Below are 18,223 nucleotides of genomic sequence, written 5' to 3' on the forward strand. Positions count from 1 at the left end.
TGTACTGACGTGGTCTACCAGATTAGACTCCTATATTTACACCTAGACATCTCCTGATCTTATGGCATTATATCACTATATCACATGGCCAAACATACAGCTATCTACACTATAAAATACCCACTATAAACAGTTGTGTATCCCACGATTTATAGATGGTTTTCTGTGTCATTTTTTATAGACGGGGGCGATATTAAAACAGTCTTAAGTAAACAAATTCACATTTCGACGTTCGCACTGTTCGCAGTAAGACACACCTTAAAAACTAAATGTGCAGTTTAATCAAAAAGAATAGATAGTATAGAGGGGTCCTGTCAAAGTAAATTTTGTAGTCACGGTACATTTACTGCCATCTATCGACACACGATTAAAACTTAAAATAAAATTGAAAATGTATAAATGAATTAAAATATGTTTACGGATCGGGGGGCACGGCAGTGCCCCCGCCAAGTCGAGCGCGAAGCAAACACTGCCGTACCATCCTTTACTGGAACCATTTCGCCGCATTTTCAGGCCCCTATTTGAGAACCTTTGGATAAGACCAGAACGCAGAAATTTTGGTCATCCAGTAAGCTATAATCACATACTTAAAATCCAAAATTTCAAGTCTGTAGGTCATTTACTTTCGAAGTTAAGCGAAAGCAAAGTTTCGCATTTATGAAACTCACTCATGATCATCAGAATAGAACTAGTACTTCCCATAAACTCAGAGAGCTGAAATTTGGTACAGAGTTAGGGTTTAATGGCCACATAAAGGGAAAACCTAAAAATATTGCAATATCAGTCACGTTTTAAAGATATAAGAACTGCATAAGTAAGTTTGTAATCCCATATAAACATATGATATTACAAAGTTACTGTTGCAGTTCCTACAAATAGTAGGTAAAGTAAAGGTACACTACGATGTACGATGTGAGTATGAATGAAGATATGTTTAGTTACGATATGTGTATACATAGTATGGGTATGAGTACCCGAAAAGAAGGACTGCCTACAAAAAGAGATGAGATCCCATCAAAAACATTACATGTAAAAAGGTGCAAGTCTCGCAACGCTTTTACTACAAAAAAGTTTTGAGATGTAATATGAAACCAAGTCGGTTATTTTAATCAGTGCCAGGGGGTTTCTACAAAAAGAAGTGAAATCCCACCAAAAACATTCTGTAAAAAACTAGCCAAGTCTCGATGGAGCTGCTTGTTTATCTCTAAAAAGTAATGAAATCTAGACAAAGTCGTGCCAAGTCTAAGGTTCCTTACTGCGATTTCTTTATTATTATAGTTAATGTTGTGTGACTTGGCCGTTGAAGGGTACACAAGGGTACAAAACCAGGTGCTGCATGACACCATTGCACCAATCTGTCGCCAGAACCGCTACCCATTGACGATGGAAAATTGCCACTTGGAAAACGTTGATTCAATAACCAGTCAATTGTAGGCTTGATAAAGCTGCGTATTTCAATAATACTTATGTATGGGCGAGCCTGAAACAAACACTTCTTTTTGGTGCAATGGCAGATTGGTGCAATGGTGTCATGGAGCACCTGGTTTTGTACCCTTGTGTACCCTTCAACGGCCAAGTCACACAACATTAACTATAATAATAAAGAAATCGCAGTAAGGAACCTTAGACTTGGCACGACTTTGTCTAGATTTCATTACTTTTTAGAGATAAACAAGCAGCTCCATCGAGACTTGGCTAGTTTTTTACAGAATGTTTTTGGTGGGATATATGATTATTAATTTTTATTGTTCCACAATGACCCATGTTCTTTCACTGATACGTGTTAAAATTGTTAAATATCAAACAGTGTCGCCAACGCCATCTAAACGACAATAGGCCAAAGGTATATGGCGCCATCTATTCGACAGTGACTTTTGCTTGACATCCGAGGCACGTTTTTTTCTTAGACTTTATTTATCTTATACGGAGTTATATATATCTCTGGTTTAATGAATCGTAATTTATTTACCGTTGGGCATGTCTGAATCAGTTTGGTAATTATGTGTGTGTGTGTTACTTAGGGACTCGACTAGATTATATAAACTCCAAGTAATTTGCATCGTCCTTTTTAAGCTCAATTGTTTTTTCGAAAAGGATACAGGATACAAAAACGAAGTGGGAGTAGCATCTGGCATTTAATTTCTATCTTAATATGGAAATAATGGTTCCGAATGAACCTTTCAATACAAAACTTTAAAACGTAATGTGCACTTCCTTTATATTTAAGTATATATAGAACATTGCTGTAAACGAGTACACTTACGTCTTAGTTAAGTAGTATAAGTATTCTTAGTCCGTAGGTGGGTCGTTCTACCGTTTCGTGCCGATTTGGTGTCCGAGCCCACATCAAGCCTTAAAATTATAATTTTTTACATGTGGTTATTTTTAAAAGGTATGTTTATATGGTACGGAAAATGCGCCAGTTTTGGAATTTAGCTAAACCTAATGATCTATTAAATAAAAATTAAAAACATGCGAAAAATTCATTTCCCTCGACATAAAATGGCGTACCATTGGGTTCAAAAATTTAAAAACACTATTATTTGCAGATAAACCCTACTTTCCATTATTGTTTATAAATAAGCAAATAATCAGTATTATAATGGTACATGGTACGTATTTTTAAAGTTAAATTATCATAGAGAGAACGCACTTTTTAATTTTGTCACGCCAAAGACTTCATTTTCACTCTAAAAACTTGCCACTCATGCCAAATCTAAACGCGCCTTTATTCACGAATACCTGTGATTGCTACTTGTTTTTACTACCTTAGTCTACCGCAATACGTCAACGAAGAAGGTTTCGCGCTCTTGATTTACGAGTAATTTTGGTTCTCCTCACCGGAAAGGCACTTTGTCATGGTTACTACTCATTTCTATCCATTAAGTAATTTGGTGGTATTTATTGCAAAAAAAATCACCTTGTTAATAATCGGTTAGCATTTTGGTATATCTTCATTACTTTTACTTGATGACATTCTAGCCTTAAAGACGATAAATAATTTAAAAAAACCGTCGAAAGTTCATTCCACTCCAATTCATTCCTCTCCATTTCTTCCAATATTTTCGAGTGAAGGAAATGAACCAGTTTGGAAGGAAATGAACAATAATTTTGTATGACAGATGTGATACCTTTTTATGTTTTTAGCCGACAGCCCAAGAGTTATATGCACACATACGCTCTCAAATCATAACTCTCATGTTTTGAAACGTGTGTATGTCCCATTCTTTCGACTTCGTTAGACCATTTGACAGAGTTTCAGGGTATAGGTTCTTACCACCCGACACTATGTCATGGGAATCCTGTTGGTTGTGGATATTGCATATAAATAAGCAGATATGCGCGTAAGCGTAAGTAGTCTCCTTTTTCATGGCAAATATTGTAAATATATCGGATAGATACATCATCTTTCCAACATTTTATAAATGCGGAACATTTTGGAAGGTGACCCTATTGAAACTTATCTAACGCCTAACTTATCTGCTAATTAAAATACATACTGAACTTTTTATAGTCCTTGAATAAAGCTCAAGAGCGAGCCCTCCGAGGGCACATATTTATGAGGAGGGTCTCACAAAGATCTGGGAGCTTCTTCTTGTGCTAAGTTAAAAATACGAGTTGGCCGTATCAGGGAAATTTCTTGTAACTTTGTAACCGTTTCAAGGCCAAGCTTTAGAAAAATCTAGAAATTTCATGAAACAATGGTCCAACACCATCTAGAACTGGAGAGGAGCGTCCCATTCCCACCCCTTTCTGCGAGTTCCGCAAAGAAAGAGCAGGCAGCTCGGAGCGTCCGATTGTGGCACGTCTTCCTGCAAGGCTGAAAGCCGAGCTTTCGCAGGAGAGTAGATCTTAAATTGTTTCAATGCCGAAATGCAAGCGATGCCGAAAAGCGAGCTCCGCATGAGTTGTTCAAAATTTCTTTTAACTATTGGCAGCGGGCACAATCGTGCGAGGTCAAAGACTGAGCTTCAGTGGAGCTGACCTCAAACAAGAACCAATAGCCGAATGTATTAAAAAGCAAGGCCGAAGGCCCGGGGGAGCTTCAGATAGGGGCACATTTCCGTACAAGGCCAAATATCAATATGTAAGAGTGCAGAACTTTGCTAAGTGAGGCCAAAGGCCGAGGTCCGCATAAACGCTGAAGGTCCAGTCCGTCTGATCACGTTGCGCTTCCATAGAAGACCTAACTTGAGAACTAAGAGAGCTTGAAATTTAACCAATGTGATCTCGGACCCTCCTGCGGCTTGACCTTTGCATTTTTCCTCGAAAGTGCGACTTGTTGAGTCTATAACCCTATGGAGTTTGTTATTTATAGTAAGTATTTTGATTATTCGGGCGTACTCTGCCCTTGGCCTCTATCTACACAGGGTTTTGGTGTTTCGTAGAGTACGCTCTTCGACCTCCAACGGCTTTAGAGCTCAACATCGTGTTTGCGGTCCGCTAGTCTGCTTTTTAATATACAACTATTTGTTCGTCTCCAAGCTCTGCTGTCCTGCAGCTTTACTTCGGCCCGCTGTTCCCTTTGAAACGGCTTATCATGGTAGTGTCCTAAATGTAATATCTGGCCCACTTCATTATTTAAAAAAACAGCATCTGCCCTTTACAAAGACGGCTAAGTCACTTTACCTACTAGAAAGTTTAAAATTATGCCGCAGTTCTCTCCCGAATAATATCAAAACTAACGATTGTTTTTTTATAACAATTTATAGATAATTTAAGCTTTTTAATTTCATTTATGTATGCAGTTTTTTACATTACAAATCTCATTATTATATGTTTCTAGTTCTGACAAATAATGAGACCGAAGAGGAATACTGAAACATCGTAAAAAATATTGTAAAAAAGTAGGTTATTATATTAAACAGGTCAACAGGGTAGATATACTTTTTAAGGGTGTGTAATGATCGATATAAAAATAATTAATATATTTTCTGTAAATATAACAACATTTAATATAATTTCAGAAAATATAATAACTCATTTTGTATAATATACATTTGGTATATTATTAAAATGTTTCATATCATTTTGTATAATTATCTTTTGATATAACACTCATTTATTATAACGATCATGTGATATAATGCTCATTTATTATACAAGTATTATTATATAAGCATTATTCGTATAATAATATAGTAAAGGTATTTTTATGACGACATATGTAAATGTTTAACGCAGATTAGGTAGTGGTTTGTTTTGTGTAACGGACACAAATCTACCTACCTTTCTGGTAGCGGTTCGTTTAGTGTAGGGGTCGCAGTTCTTAACCTAACCTAACCTAGTATTCTGGTAGCGGTTGGTTTTGTGTAGGGGTCGCAGTTCTTAACCTTATTACCTACCTAGTTATAAATAGCAGTTCGTTATATGTAGAAATAGTCGTTTTTAGGGTTCCGTACCCGAAGGGTAAAACGGGACCCTATTACTAAGACTTCGCTGTCCGTCCGTCCGTCCGTCCGTCCGTCCGTCTGTCACCAGGCTGTATCTCACGAACCGTGATAGCTAGACAGTTGAAATTTTCACAGATGATGTATTTCTGTTGCCGCTATAACAACAAATACTAAAAACAGAATAAAATAAAGATTTAAATGGGGCTCCCATACAACAAACGTGATTTTTGACCAAAGTTAAGCAACGTCGGGAGTGGTCAGTACTTGGATGGGTGACCGTTTTTTTTTTCTTTTTTTTTTTGAATTGTGGTACGGAACCCTTCGTGCGCGAGTCCGACTCGCACTTACCTGGTTTTTCTAGTGTGCAATAACGAATGTGGAATTATATATCTAATACATTATATCAGCAATTCTACTTTAGATGAAATAACTTTATATCATAAATTCAGTATAGAAAATATGCATTATACTTGAAGAATGTTATGCTAAATGTTATTAGATCAATTAATCTTTATATCAAATGATAATTTATATCATATGAAAATATATTAAGTGTTGTTATATCATTTATTAATTATACTAAATAAGCGTTATTGCAACTAATATTATAATAAAAATGTTTATAGCCATCGATACGCACCCACTTTTTAAAAGCCAAGCTATTTATGGTTTCATCGTTTAAAATATTATCACTGTGATTTTGACCAATAAAGTTAATTTATATTTAATCTAATTTCATTTCCTTCTATTCGTGTTTCATTACCTTCCCTTGGTTTTTCATTTCCATCTATGCCTTCATTACTTTCCTTATTTGTTTTCCAAAAGTATAACTAGTATATAGGTGCCTTTCTCAAAATAATATACACAATACGTATACACATTCACAATATCAAAATCTACACTGTAACTTCAAAATAAAAAAAATCTCCAAAAAAGTAGCAAATCGGCACGAAACGGTAGAACGACCCAGGTCCTAGATCGAATGTGGGTGTTTTAATAAAATATAGCAGGAGGAACTACCAAATAAAGAGCTTGTAGATTTACAAAAACACATTGCTCTCTTTTGTCTTGCACAGTCGGGTAAAAATGGGCTTTTATGTACTTATCAGTCACGCAATAAGGAAACTACGTAAGTACAAAAATATCTTAGCTCTAGTACTTTTAGATCGTATAGGCAACTATTAAGGAAACCTATGCATTTAGTATTATTACTTTACTTTGCCTAATATACAATAAATCTAGCTTTAAATCTAATAATGGCTAAATGGGTCATTTATCTGTGATTCCAGTCTATTGTGAATGTTATTAGTCGTTTGAATAGGTTTTTTACAAGTTTTTTACGCTTCTCCAAATTGCGAGTATGTAATACGTCATCGACGTCATCGTGATTTCAATTAGGGTTAAAGACATATTGACACAGAAAGTATTTAGCGATTATTAAGAAATTGGAATCCCAAACAAAGACAGGATGTTTTTTACATAATGGACCAGAGATTTTATTCAAAGTATTTCTAAATCTAAATAAAACCTATTCAAGTCTATCAAATCATCAGTGCGCATGAACCAATACGGTATTTTAGTAAGTGAGTAAACCGTATCGGCTCGATTCTGAAAATGTATTAGATCTCTACTAGATCTAGACCTCAACAAGTTACTATATGGATAATTTAAAGATATTTGTAAGATAGATATGTCAAATTTGACGTTTCCGCGATTCTGGAGGCCCTCTTGAACGATTTCGACAAGTTATGACTTAGATATCCAAGTCACATCTAGTCGATATCGAATGTAAATCTAGTCTCTAAATCGTTTCTAGATCTTGTGATTATCTCGTTTCCCGAATACGCGTGTATGTCTGAGCACAGATGCTCGATTAAAAGATATAACCAGGTTAAGCATATTGAAGAAAGCTGTCGCCAGCTTCCCAGACCTGAAGGCCAAGGCCACACACGCTTCCTCGTTATTGATAGTACGTGAGCAAATTTAATGATGAGTAAAGACAAGCGTAAGCGGAAGAAAATGGTTTAACGTCTTAATTTTTGGGTTGTGGGCTCAATACTGACTTCGATTGACTGTGATTGGCGAAATAAGGTAATTTAAGTACGCACTACTAACTTCACTATTTTTTGTATGTGATCGACCTACGGATGATCCCATAATATTTCAGGTTTAAGTCTAGGCTCAAACTACTAAAAAGAAATATTCGCATTCGCAAACACCGTATTGCAGTTAATCTTCTTTACACTTGTAAAATTAAAATAAAAAAGTCTTAAGGAAGAACGCAACGAGCAATTTGAATTTAAAGTCTTATTTATTAGCTTCGATTGGTTGTGCAATCAATATTACATTGCCATTCATGAAGTTCACTTGCCAATACATATGAACGTTGCAACGTGTAGATAGAGATGAACGCGTTGATCTACACGTATTAAATAATGACTGAACGATTATTCGTTTGATATAAAAATAAGTTCCTAAAAATAGCATCGTGGGTAAGTTAAGTATAATAATTCCATTGGCAAACATACACACAGTATGAAAATCGTCACGATTTTTTGGATATAGATTATCACGTAGATTATCTAAACACAAATATTGCACTGCTGAAAAAGTTTAGTTAAATTAAAAACCGTTTTCCACAAGATTAAATATATTTTGATTTGCTGTAGATGGCGAGTTGCCTAAAATTATGAAATCAACTCATTTTAATTTAAATGACTTTTGATAAGTAGGCTGTCATTTAAACTGAGGGTTCTTTTGACACCATTTTTCTACCATGAATTATTGATCGTCGCTTTGTATGCGTGGCTTTGAACGGCGCCGGCGGCGCTAGGCTGGCGCCAGGTTACATCATTCGATTGGAAAAGTCGCAACGGCTGCTCTAAGTAACAAAAAAGATGATAATGTGTCGTAAGTACTATTTTCCACTGTTTACCAAAACCATGTTTGACGGGTGAAGGTTATGAATCATGGTAATTTTTCTCGCATATGAAGTAGGTAACGATTTCTTTCTGTTTTGTTAGGGTTGTCATGTTTGACCGTCATACGCATCACACCGCACAGCGAGTACCTATAATGAAAGATGCGCTTGGCAATATGAGCTAAGGCGGCGCCGAATATACCCGAAGAAGTATGTGTAATACGAATCAAACTGTCACAGCTCAGTCTCATCACGTCGTAGCTGATGAAAAGTTTAAATTTTCGCTAAATGACATTAATGAGTTTGGTCGTAAGGCGCCGAGAGGCCGAAGTATTTGTGCGCGCATAAATATTCATTACACCACACACTCAGGCGCCCGACCGTCGAGCCCCGCCAAGTCAAAGGTGCCGTACGCGCCTGCAGCCTCTGCTGCTCTGTATCAGGCCCTTTAGCTCGATTAACAATACACAGATACCAATAGTACCAAAAAGAATTAGTACTTAAATTAAGTACGTAGCGGTAGTAGTTTCGCGAGAACCTGAATTAGTTATGCTGGGTCCTATCTAAACATCATAATGTTTCGGCAACTGGATTCTTAGGCGCTAGAAATATGTATGCATATTCGAGATACTTTGTCATATTGTAATACATGCAAATCATTGGCCGATTTGTGCAAAATATGCTTGTTGACTTGGGCTCTGCTCTTAGTGCACTTGCAAATATGTATCCTAGAGCTTCGACGCTGCACGTCGCCGCCGTGGCGCCTTGTGCCAATAAATTCGGTCCGTCTCCGGCCTATAATGAATTATTATGGATTACGATCTGTCTTCGGGCATAACTGAATGCGTAAACAGGTCCCGTCGTCATATTTCACTAGTATGAATGTTTACTGTGCATCTGTAAGTCTTGTGTTGAACAGATTTTAATTGATTTTATATCTACCTATTATAAATAATATGTACGACCTTACGAAGTAGGTACCTTAGTACCTACCTATGTGCAATGCAATTATCATATTTAACATATTATTTTAAAGTTTTGTAGTCCTACTCAGATAATTGACAGTAACTTTAGGTATCGCTCTGATGGCGACTGTTGGTTTTCAAACCTTTCAAAATGTTTTTCTATTGATAACGTAACTTTGTAGATGCATTAAATTAAATGAATTGACCTTATGGCATATATGTAAATTCATGACTACTTGCTGTTGCGTAAAATGATCTCAACGAAAGTTCAAGAAAAGCTAAAATATGGTAGTTTACATTGCAAGAACCAGTACATATCGACAAATCGGGTGCCATCAAACTGTCGCGCGAAATGTCAGTGCTCTCTCTATTTCCGTCCAGTGCAAGACCCAACAAGAAAGCTATGCAAAACACAAATTCTGCTGTCGCCGTCTAGACGGCCTGCTACGATTGAATAACATTTGATCCAATCAACCCGAATGGAGAGGTCGACAGGGTCTTGCGAACGGCTGCAGGGTCTTCATTGGCGAATAATAATGCCCACGCAACCGACTTGCAAATAACTTTATTGCTAGCTCTTATTTTACAAAATTACTTCCTCTTATCTTACAAAATTATACATTAACATTACCACGGCCTGGCAAATAACTAAAGATATAGTAATATAACCAGTGCGATTATTATTTAAACTTTATGTCTGCTGGAACGGCATGGTGACGGAATGGTGAAAGCGCTTAATAGGCATTCACAATGTTGTATTGCAGAAAATGTCTGAGTAGGTAATAGGCCTTAAAGCATTGACACGAAAGCAGAGCATTTACTTATGGATATCACCTACGGTATAAATCATCCCTTTATTTAGACTCGAAACTATTGAGCATTATTTCTGAGCAGATCGTTTAAATTTTTTCCTTTATTGTTTCAGCACCTGAGGATAGCCCGATGGTTGTTATGGGTCCTGAGGAAGACGAACTAAGTATGAAACGTAAGGATACTTTTCTGATCATTATTCATTATCATCTTCCTCGCGTTGTCCCGGCGTTTTGCCACGGTTCATGGGAGCCTGGGGTCCGTTTGGCAACTAATCCCAAGAATTGGCATAGGCACTAGTTTTTACTAGAGTGACTGCCATCTGACCTTCCAACCCAGAGGGTAAACTAGGCCATATTAGGATTAGTCCGGTTACCTCGTGATTTTTTCCTTCACCGAAAAGTGACTAGTAAATATCAAATGATATTTCGTACATAAGTTCCGAAAAACTCATTGGTACGAGCCGGGGTTCAAACCCGCAACCTCCAAATTGAAAGTCGCACGCTCTTACCGCAATACCACCAGCGTTCCTCTTTTCTGATCATTATTATGAAACTTAATGATTGAAACATTGATAAGCTATAAGTGCGTTCTGTGTTATCCTGTGATGTCATAATGTAGCTTCTTAATATAATTTCCAGATTTTGCTGCGCTTTTAACTGGTCGGTCTCCGCTATGCATCCGTCGCGATGACATGACCGGAGTGCCAGTTGCTCCAGGGGTGGCCACAGCTCGGTTCACTTTCCGACGACGCCACCTGTATTGGTCGGTGATCTTAGGGCCTTCCATGACACCCCCAAGGGCTCTGTCCTTTTTGGACAGAGGGGAGAGATTATTGCTTGAGCATCCGTTGAAGAAGGCAAAAGGAGTCCACGCGACATATGAAGAAAAAACTGAGAAGGTACGTACATAAATGTGCTTTGGATCCCTTGGTAGTTCCGTTGCGATTCTGTATATTCATTCTTACCGCTAATCTGTTCTTTACAGTTGTGTGGTGTTTGGCGCCGGGTGCCTCGCGAGTACAAGCGGTTACTCCGCGAGGGTTCCTTATACGTGGCTTTGATATGGGGTGATGAAAGAAACAGCACTATGGACAGTACCTTGAGCGGACGCATTAACAGGTTATTAGAAAATTTTGCTTAATATATCAACAATATAGTTTCGAATAATTGCGGATGGATAAGTACATAAAATCATAATGGACGAAGTCATAATAAAGATTATTTTCACTCAACTATTACATTTACGGATAAATTAGGTACCGTAAAATGGGGTGAGTTGGGTGAAATTTGACTTTCATACCTCGATAAAATTTTATTTTTACATGTGAAAACTGAATGGTGTATATAATAAGTGGTTCGGACGTTTGTATTTTATTTTGGGTAGTTCCATCTCATAACTTTGACAATAAAGAGGAAAACCCACCTCACCCCGTAGTGCCTCGTATTTGGGGTGAGAGGGTTTTTCATACAAAGGTGATTTTGGAAGATTCTTGAATCGATTTTTTTTATTATACGTGTTACTATAGCCCCATTTTAAATTGGAATACATTATTTTTGTAGCAGTAACCTTAAAATACCTTCTCACCCCCCCTCTCAAACCTTCTCTCCCCATTCATAACCCAACTCTCCCCGCGAAACCTACTCACTCCGTTTTACGGTAGTAAGATGTTACATTTTTACACACGGGATCAAAACTTCGCTAAAATAGATCTGTATGATAAAATGCCCTTGAAGCAATCATTCTGAGAATTGTGAGCCGGCAGCCTTACAGCACGTTGTGTATTGTAAATTAACTAACCGTGTGATGAATTGCGGAAAGTACCGCCTTTACTGGTATCAAGATAGGAAAAATACCAAGTAAAGCAGTTCCCATGCCTACATTTCTTGCAAGTACGTATCCGAGCGGCTTCCTAATTTCCAAGACTTACATTCAAATTACTGCTTACGTTAATTCGCCATATCGTTGTGACAAGAATTTTAATTTCGAACGTGTACTGTGAACTAAAGTATAGAAATCATAGGAAAAACGTAAGCATTGAAATACTTGTGTTAATGATCTTTATTTAGGTACGCACATTGTCGTAGTAGTGGCATATAAATAAATACTCGCGCAACAAGACGCCCAGACGAAAGTGTTAAAAGTTAAAACACGCATTCATCTTCTCAAATATACGCGTCGTCGGTTACGTCACGTTTGTTTACTAGACTTGATGCTCTAGTTTTCCCACCGCTATTAGGTTAGGAAGCTCCTTTCCGTATGTTAAAAGTTTTTAGTTTATGGTGTTCTCTTTTAAAATAAACCTTTTACCACGCTATTTAAAATAGAAGATAATTCTTTATTGCGAAACCATGGTACATATAGTTGTTACAGTTAACATTTGTGGAAACACATGGCGCCCTGTTAGGGTACTGCAAATAAATCTTACATCTATGTTATTATTATATAAATGTAAATTAAAAAAATATCCTAGTTTGTAAAGTTCTACCTATACATAAATATTTCTTATTTTGATTTGTGTAATACTTAACTTTACTCCATAATTTACCTTTAGAATTATAAGATTTATAAGAAATAGTGACCAAGACGTAGGCCATAATAACAATGCTTGATTCGTTACTTCTAATTATACGGGTTTGTTCATCATGACTACAGTATAGTGTACTCAATAGTATCTAATCATAAGTTTAAATATGTTGTAACTCTCAGTAATACCTATTCTTATAGTTAAAAAAAATAGTTTTTTATTAATATAATTATTTTATATAATAATTATTTTTTTGACCAGGTATCCGGCATTATCCACCGAAATGTTCACGTCACTTCTCGAGCCCGAACAGCCACCTTCAGTTTTCGAAAAAGGAGCTTGTGACGACGTTCGCATGCCTGGCCAAGAGCCAGGATGGTGGGGCGGAACTGCAGTGGTGACCGGGGCCGCAGGAGCGGCGCCCAGCTTACACCTAGCTCTTATTTACAATGGAGTCTTCCCACCCACCGGCAAAGATCATGCTGTCAGAGTGATGCTCACACTGCCGGAGAAAAATCAAACGATTATAGACGAGGTAAAAATGGTCATAACTTTAACTAATTATTTAGATGTCTTAGTCATTTTTAGGAACTAACCTTTTGGACGCCAATGACCGATATATCCGCACCGCAGGTCCAACCCCAAAGACGGATTAATCGGTTACAGACCACAGAGCAACATAGACCTACGTGCATTATGCATAAAGTTCAATTTCAGTTTTGACACTTCGGTGACGTGGCGCCCGAGTGACAGCAATTGTGTTTGACACGGCGTCGAAAAGGTTAATGTGTACATATCTTTCATCCACAGATCCAACCTGTGTCTAAACCAAGCTATGAGATAAACATCCTCGAAGTCTCTACGCCGGTATCAGCAGCAGAGCTACGTTCACTTTCTCGGGGCCGTCTACTTCTGACTGTGGAAGCGGAAGGAGCCCCTGAGCGCCGCATTTCAGGAAGCGTCAGGCAAAGGGCTGCCTGTGAGGTGTTCCATTCCCCACTGCTAGCGGAAAGAGCACCTGCCTCACTTGCTCCTGAAGGCATGGCTGTGCTGTACATTGATAAGGAGGGATCGCTTGTGTATGACATACAGGTACGTCTAACAGCTTATGTGCCTATTGATGCGTCTTCATTTTTTAGGGTTCCGTAAAGACGGGACCCTATTACTAAGACTCCACTGTCCGTCTGTCATGTTACCAGGCTGTATCTGAGGGACCGTAATAGCTAAACAGTTGAAATTTTCACTGATTATGACTCGACTTGTCCCGTTTCTTTTTAAATGTAGTCATACATATTGAGCGATCCAATAATTTATTTTCAGGTCGAAAATTTGGGAATCACTGATCCAAAGATTACTCTAGTCGAAGAGCAAGGAAAACGTCATTCTCAAGTTGAAATTCTGGACACAAGAATGGGAGTTCTGGCTCGACCCAGTGCTCGCATTTTCCCACCATTGTACGAGGATCAGTTGGCTGTCCATATCGGAGCTGATGTTGGTAAGTTATTTTTGAAATACAGATTTATTATAATTCATTGTATCCAACAAGTGGCGAGGACAATATAAAAGTTTTGCCAAAGTATCAATCAACCAGTGTAGAGATAGAAAGCTAAATAAATAGATTAAGGAATAAAATGGAATCAAGGATGGACATGGACAACTATGGCTAAAGTGTTTCACCAAGGAAGAAAATGACTCATACTTTAACAGATTATTTCCACGAGTATACTCACACTGTAACGGCAGCTTCTAAGAAACCACTTAAGGGAAAGGGAAATGCCTACCGCAAATTATAATTGCAGACACTACTACAGTAAAAGGGCAGCCTACTTATAGCCCTTATCTTGTTAAGTAGGTAGTTTTCAAGAAGTCTTGAATTCCGTTGTTACATCTTTGTGTCAACGATTTGTATATATACCTGATTTAGGTAAATTGCAAAAGTGTCAAAGTTAACAAGTAAAGTAACAAAAGTAACGTTCGACGTGTTGCATTCCTGTCACACTTAAGTACGAATTTACAAGTGCGACAGAGAGTCATCGCGTCGAACGTGCTGGTTCGCGGTAGGCCCCCAGACTACGCGTCGAAAGTATCTGGTGTTCTCTAATCTCTGAACAAAAAGATTTATATCTTTGTACATATAGCGAACTGCTATAGAATAATAAAAATACAATTTCTGAAATGTAAAACAAAAAGCACGGCCATGGTGTGATGCGGTGTAATAGGCCTTTAATTATACGTCCTGTAGCCTGTATTAATAATGTTCCAGGTCCTCCTATCCTCCGCGGCCGCCTGACGTCCCGGCCGCTGCCGGACGCCGCAGGCGAGGGACCTGCCCTGCTCCGCCGAACCGACGCACGCGCACCCGTCTCCGCTACCCCCATCGCTGGTCTTGCCTGGCTGTCGGTTGATTCTCTTTGTGGAATTCATTATGAGGTAACTATTACTGAAATCACTGCAATCTAACCTCAATCAAATCGGACGGAGGCAGGTGTTAAGCAAGTTTGTCGAAAGTTTTCAAGAAATCTGTCCTATTTAGGTATTTTAGTCTGAGGTATATTTTCAGGCACAAACGTAAAGCTGCTTCATGTACGTACTTGACTTTAGAAACAATACCTACTGCTTTTATCAGGCAATGAATTGCTACCGATTTCCTTGCAGGCTCTAGTAACTACATTTACTTATATCATCAATTTATATCGTGACTTGTTGATTAAAACGGTATAACTAGATGCGGTGTGAATTCCTCTGTCTTTTTATGTATTTTTACGTTTGTTAACCTCTTGCTCTCTTCGTTAAGGTGGTAGTAACCAGCAACCCGGGCGTATGGTCGGCGTTCCTCGAGACCCACGCGGCGTCGGGCGCCAACTCGCGAATGCTGGCCGGCATGGAAGGCTGCGTGCTGGAGCCCCATCCTGCCGAGCTGGCAGCCTTGTACGCTGGAGCTGCCTATCTAGATCTGAGGGCGCCGGATAACGACACTGCTTTATTGCGCACGCGATTACCACAGGTAGCTACCCAATATTTTACGACAAAATATTTAAGTTTTGTCCACCACAAACACGCATAGCATATAAAAGATCTATTTAAGGAAACAAGTGATTAAGTCCGTCGAAACTAAGTGCATAGCATATCGTAGCTAAACCTATTTATATATTTGTCACCGTTAAGTCGACGCAAAGTTAGTGCAGATGGATGTTATAAAAAATCCTTATTAAGGGACGAAATCATGTTTCCTGTTTCCTTAGATTTAGTACTAACTTTATTATACTATTCGATCATGCTTTCGGATCACGTTACTAACACTCGTATTTTTTCATGCTGCGTACCTAGATGATTAGAATTATAAGGTAAGACTTCTGTCATCACAGGCCTTTCCGTCTATTGCAGACGATTTATACATTGCTGTATAGACAACGGGTTTGGTGACTGTGGAGGCCGATGCGTGAGCGGCACGACCTCCCACATTTTTGGCAGAGAAAGCTCATGCCATCCGAGGTTCCAGTCCCGGTTTGCCTCCTGTGACACCTTCTGCTATCTAAAGCATTAAACCAGGCTTGGTCGCTAGCCTTCTCCCCTCCACAACACTTCTATACGTTATCTAATTAGTCTAAACTTATCAGTTATCCCATTCAATTGTTCTATATCTGGTCATTTCCTTGACCAGGAGAAGGAGTAAGTACCTACCTATAAGTCTCTCTCTCTCTCTCTCTCTCTCTCTCTTCCATTCACTATCACTATGTGGCTGGTGTTCTCACGTGCCCTCAATGTGCGCGGGGGTTCACCTCAAAGATCGGCTACGTCAGCCATATTCGGGCGCACGAGCGCTGAGCTAACTAGGAGTAGGGTTTGCAATCCGGATCCAAAATGTATGAAATTATCCGGATCTGGATCCGGATCCGCGGATCTTCCCATACATTTCGGATCCGTCATGCAAACCCTAACTAGGAGTCGAAGTGGTCGCCTTGGTCGAAACCGGCCGGAAGGGATCATCATCATCATCATAAGTCTCTATTAATTTCCAACATTTTTCTCAGTTTATTTTTACCTATTCCAGATAAGCGTGCCCGAGTCGTGCCTGCCGTCTTTGTCGTGGCCGACGGATAACGCGCTGAGTGTCAACTACCCCCCTGAGCAGACGAATTCGTTGCCGCCAGACAACTCTTTACCGAACACTGCCTCGTGCTACTACAATGGAAGATTTTACGAAGACGGCGCCCAATGGATGTCAGCTGAGGTATTTTGGGTTCCATTAAACTGCCCGTTTTATTACATTCTAAAAGGTTATGTTCAACTAAAAAGTAGCTACTGAGTATAAATGTTTAAAATTTGTTTTTGTCTAAACATTTTTTGACAACCCTTCGAGGTATGTAAAGGAAGATTGAACGTATGTCAAGAAAGTTACAAATTCTATATAGTTATAATATTTTATGATGGACACTGTAATTAACGATGGTCATCAAGTCATCATTATGGGGCTTATATTTATAACAGTATGAATTCAATACACCGGTAGTATCTCTCGTATGAGATTTAAATAAATCCCTATCATGTCACTAAGACAACAATATTTACAAACTTCTTTCCGTTGTCCAGTCATGCAACATGTGCGGTTGCGAGCATGGCGTCCTCCGCTGCGATCCCGTCAGGTGTCCACCCGTCAACTGCGCCGTGCCAACTATCCAGCCTCCTGGACAATGCTGCCCTATTTGCACCAGTGAGTTTACCTTTTTATGTATAGTCGCCATCAGATATATCGGAGCGGCCAAGGTGCTCACAAATATCTGAGCACGCCTCTATTGTCAAGGCGATAGAGTGCTTGTTCAGATATTGTGAACACCTTGGCCGCTCCGATATATCTGATGGCGACTGTACCTACACGTAAAAGTATTACAATCGTTTAGTTCAGCGCCCATAGCAGGCTCTAAAAACAAACGCAACTTTTTGCGATCTGTGACAAATGCAAATACTTAATATCACACGAACAAAAATTCATGGGAAAACAAAAATAAATGATCTTTCCGATGGAAGACAACAGTTGATAAATTTATCCTTAGGCGTTTTTCCTCTACACTTACCTAGGAAAAGTAAACTTCACCACTTGTAGGTATTCTTGAGAAACTTTCATTCCGGATAGACCATTTACTGGTTCCATAATTTAGAAATTCTAAATTAGAACCCTCCATTATATTTGTGAAAAGAAAATGTTGCATATCGCTTAAATGTATGCTAGTAATGCTGTGGGATGTCCTCAAGTAAAATGTACCCTAAGGATTAAGAATATGATTGCTTTTTCAGATTCAACCACAGCAGTATGGAACGAGTCTCACGGCTGCCACTTAGCCGGTCAGTACCACGCGCCCGGCTCCTCGTGGCACCCGTACCTGGTGCCGGGCGGCTACGACACGTGCGCGGTGTGCACGTGCGAGTTCCCGACGCGGCAGGTGAAGTGCCCGCGCGTGCGGTGCCCGCCGCTCAAGTGCTCGGACAAGGAGGCGTACAGGCCAGATAAGAAGGCGTGCTGCCGGGTGTGTCCTGAGGTCAGTTCACCAACTTACTAGCACTATTTAAACCCACACAGTTTACTTTAAAAGACACATACACGTCTTTTCGG

At 39.0% G+C, this 18,223-nt stretch overlaps 1 protein-coding gene across 1 annotated transcript in view; it reads left to right on the forward strand.

Moving 5' to 3' along the window:
* LOC134669882 (dorsal-ventral patterning protein Sog) overlaps positions 1-18,170 on the forward strand; it is a 102,527-nt gene extending 84,357 nt beyond the window's left edge. Inside the window, exons 4-14 of the mRNA XM_063527500.1 lie at positions 10,204-10,263; positions 10,730-10,989; positions 11,076-11,209; positions 12,877-13,150; positions 13,426-13,707; positions 13,936-14,110; positions 14,879-15,045; positions 15,410-15,619; positions 16,667-16,846; positions 17,206-17,326; positions 17,908-18,170. Coding sequence (XP_063383570.1) covers positions 10,204-10,263; positions 10,730-10,989; positions 11,076-11,209; positions 12,877-13,150; positions 13,426-13,707; positions 13,936-14,110; positions 14,879-15,045; positions 15,410-15,619; positions 16,667-16,846; positions 17,206-17,326; positions 17,908-18,170 — 2,126 coding nt within the window. The remainder of the gene's footprint in view (positions 1-10,203; positions 10,264-10,729; positions 10,990-11,075; positions 11,210-12,876; positions 13,151-13,425; positions 13,708-13,935; positions 14,111-14,878; positions 15,046-15,409; positions 15,620-16,666; positions 16,847-17,205; positions 17,327-17,907) is intronic.
* The last annotated feature ends 53 nt before the right edge of the window (positions 18,171-18,223 follow it).

This window comes from Cydia fagiglandana, chromosome 13 (genome assembly GCF_963556715.1).
Source record: "Cydia fagiglandana chromosome 13, ilCydFagi1.1, whole genome shotgun sequence".
Lineage (NCBI taxonomy): Eukaryota > Metazoa > Arthropoda > Insecta > Lepidoptera > Tortricidae > Cydia > Cydia fagiglandana.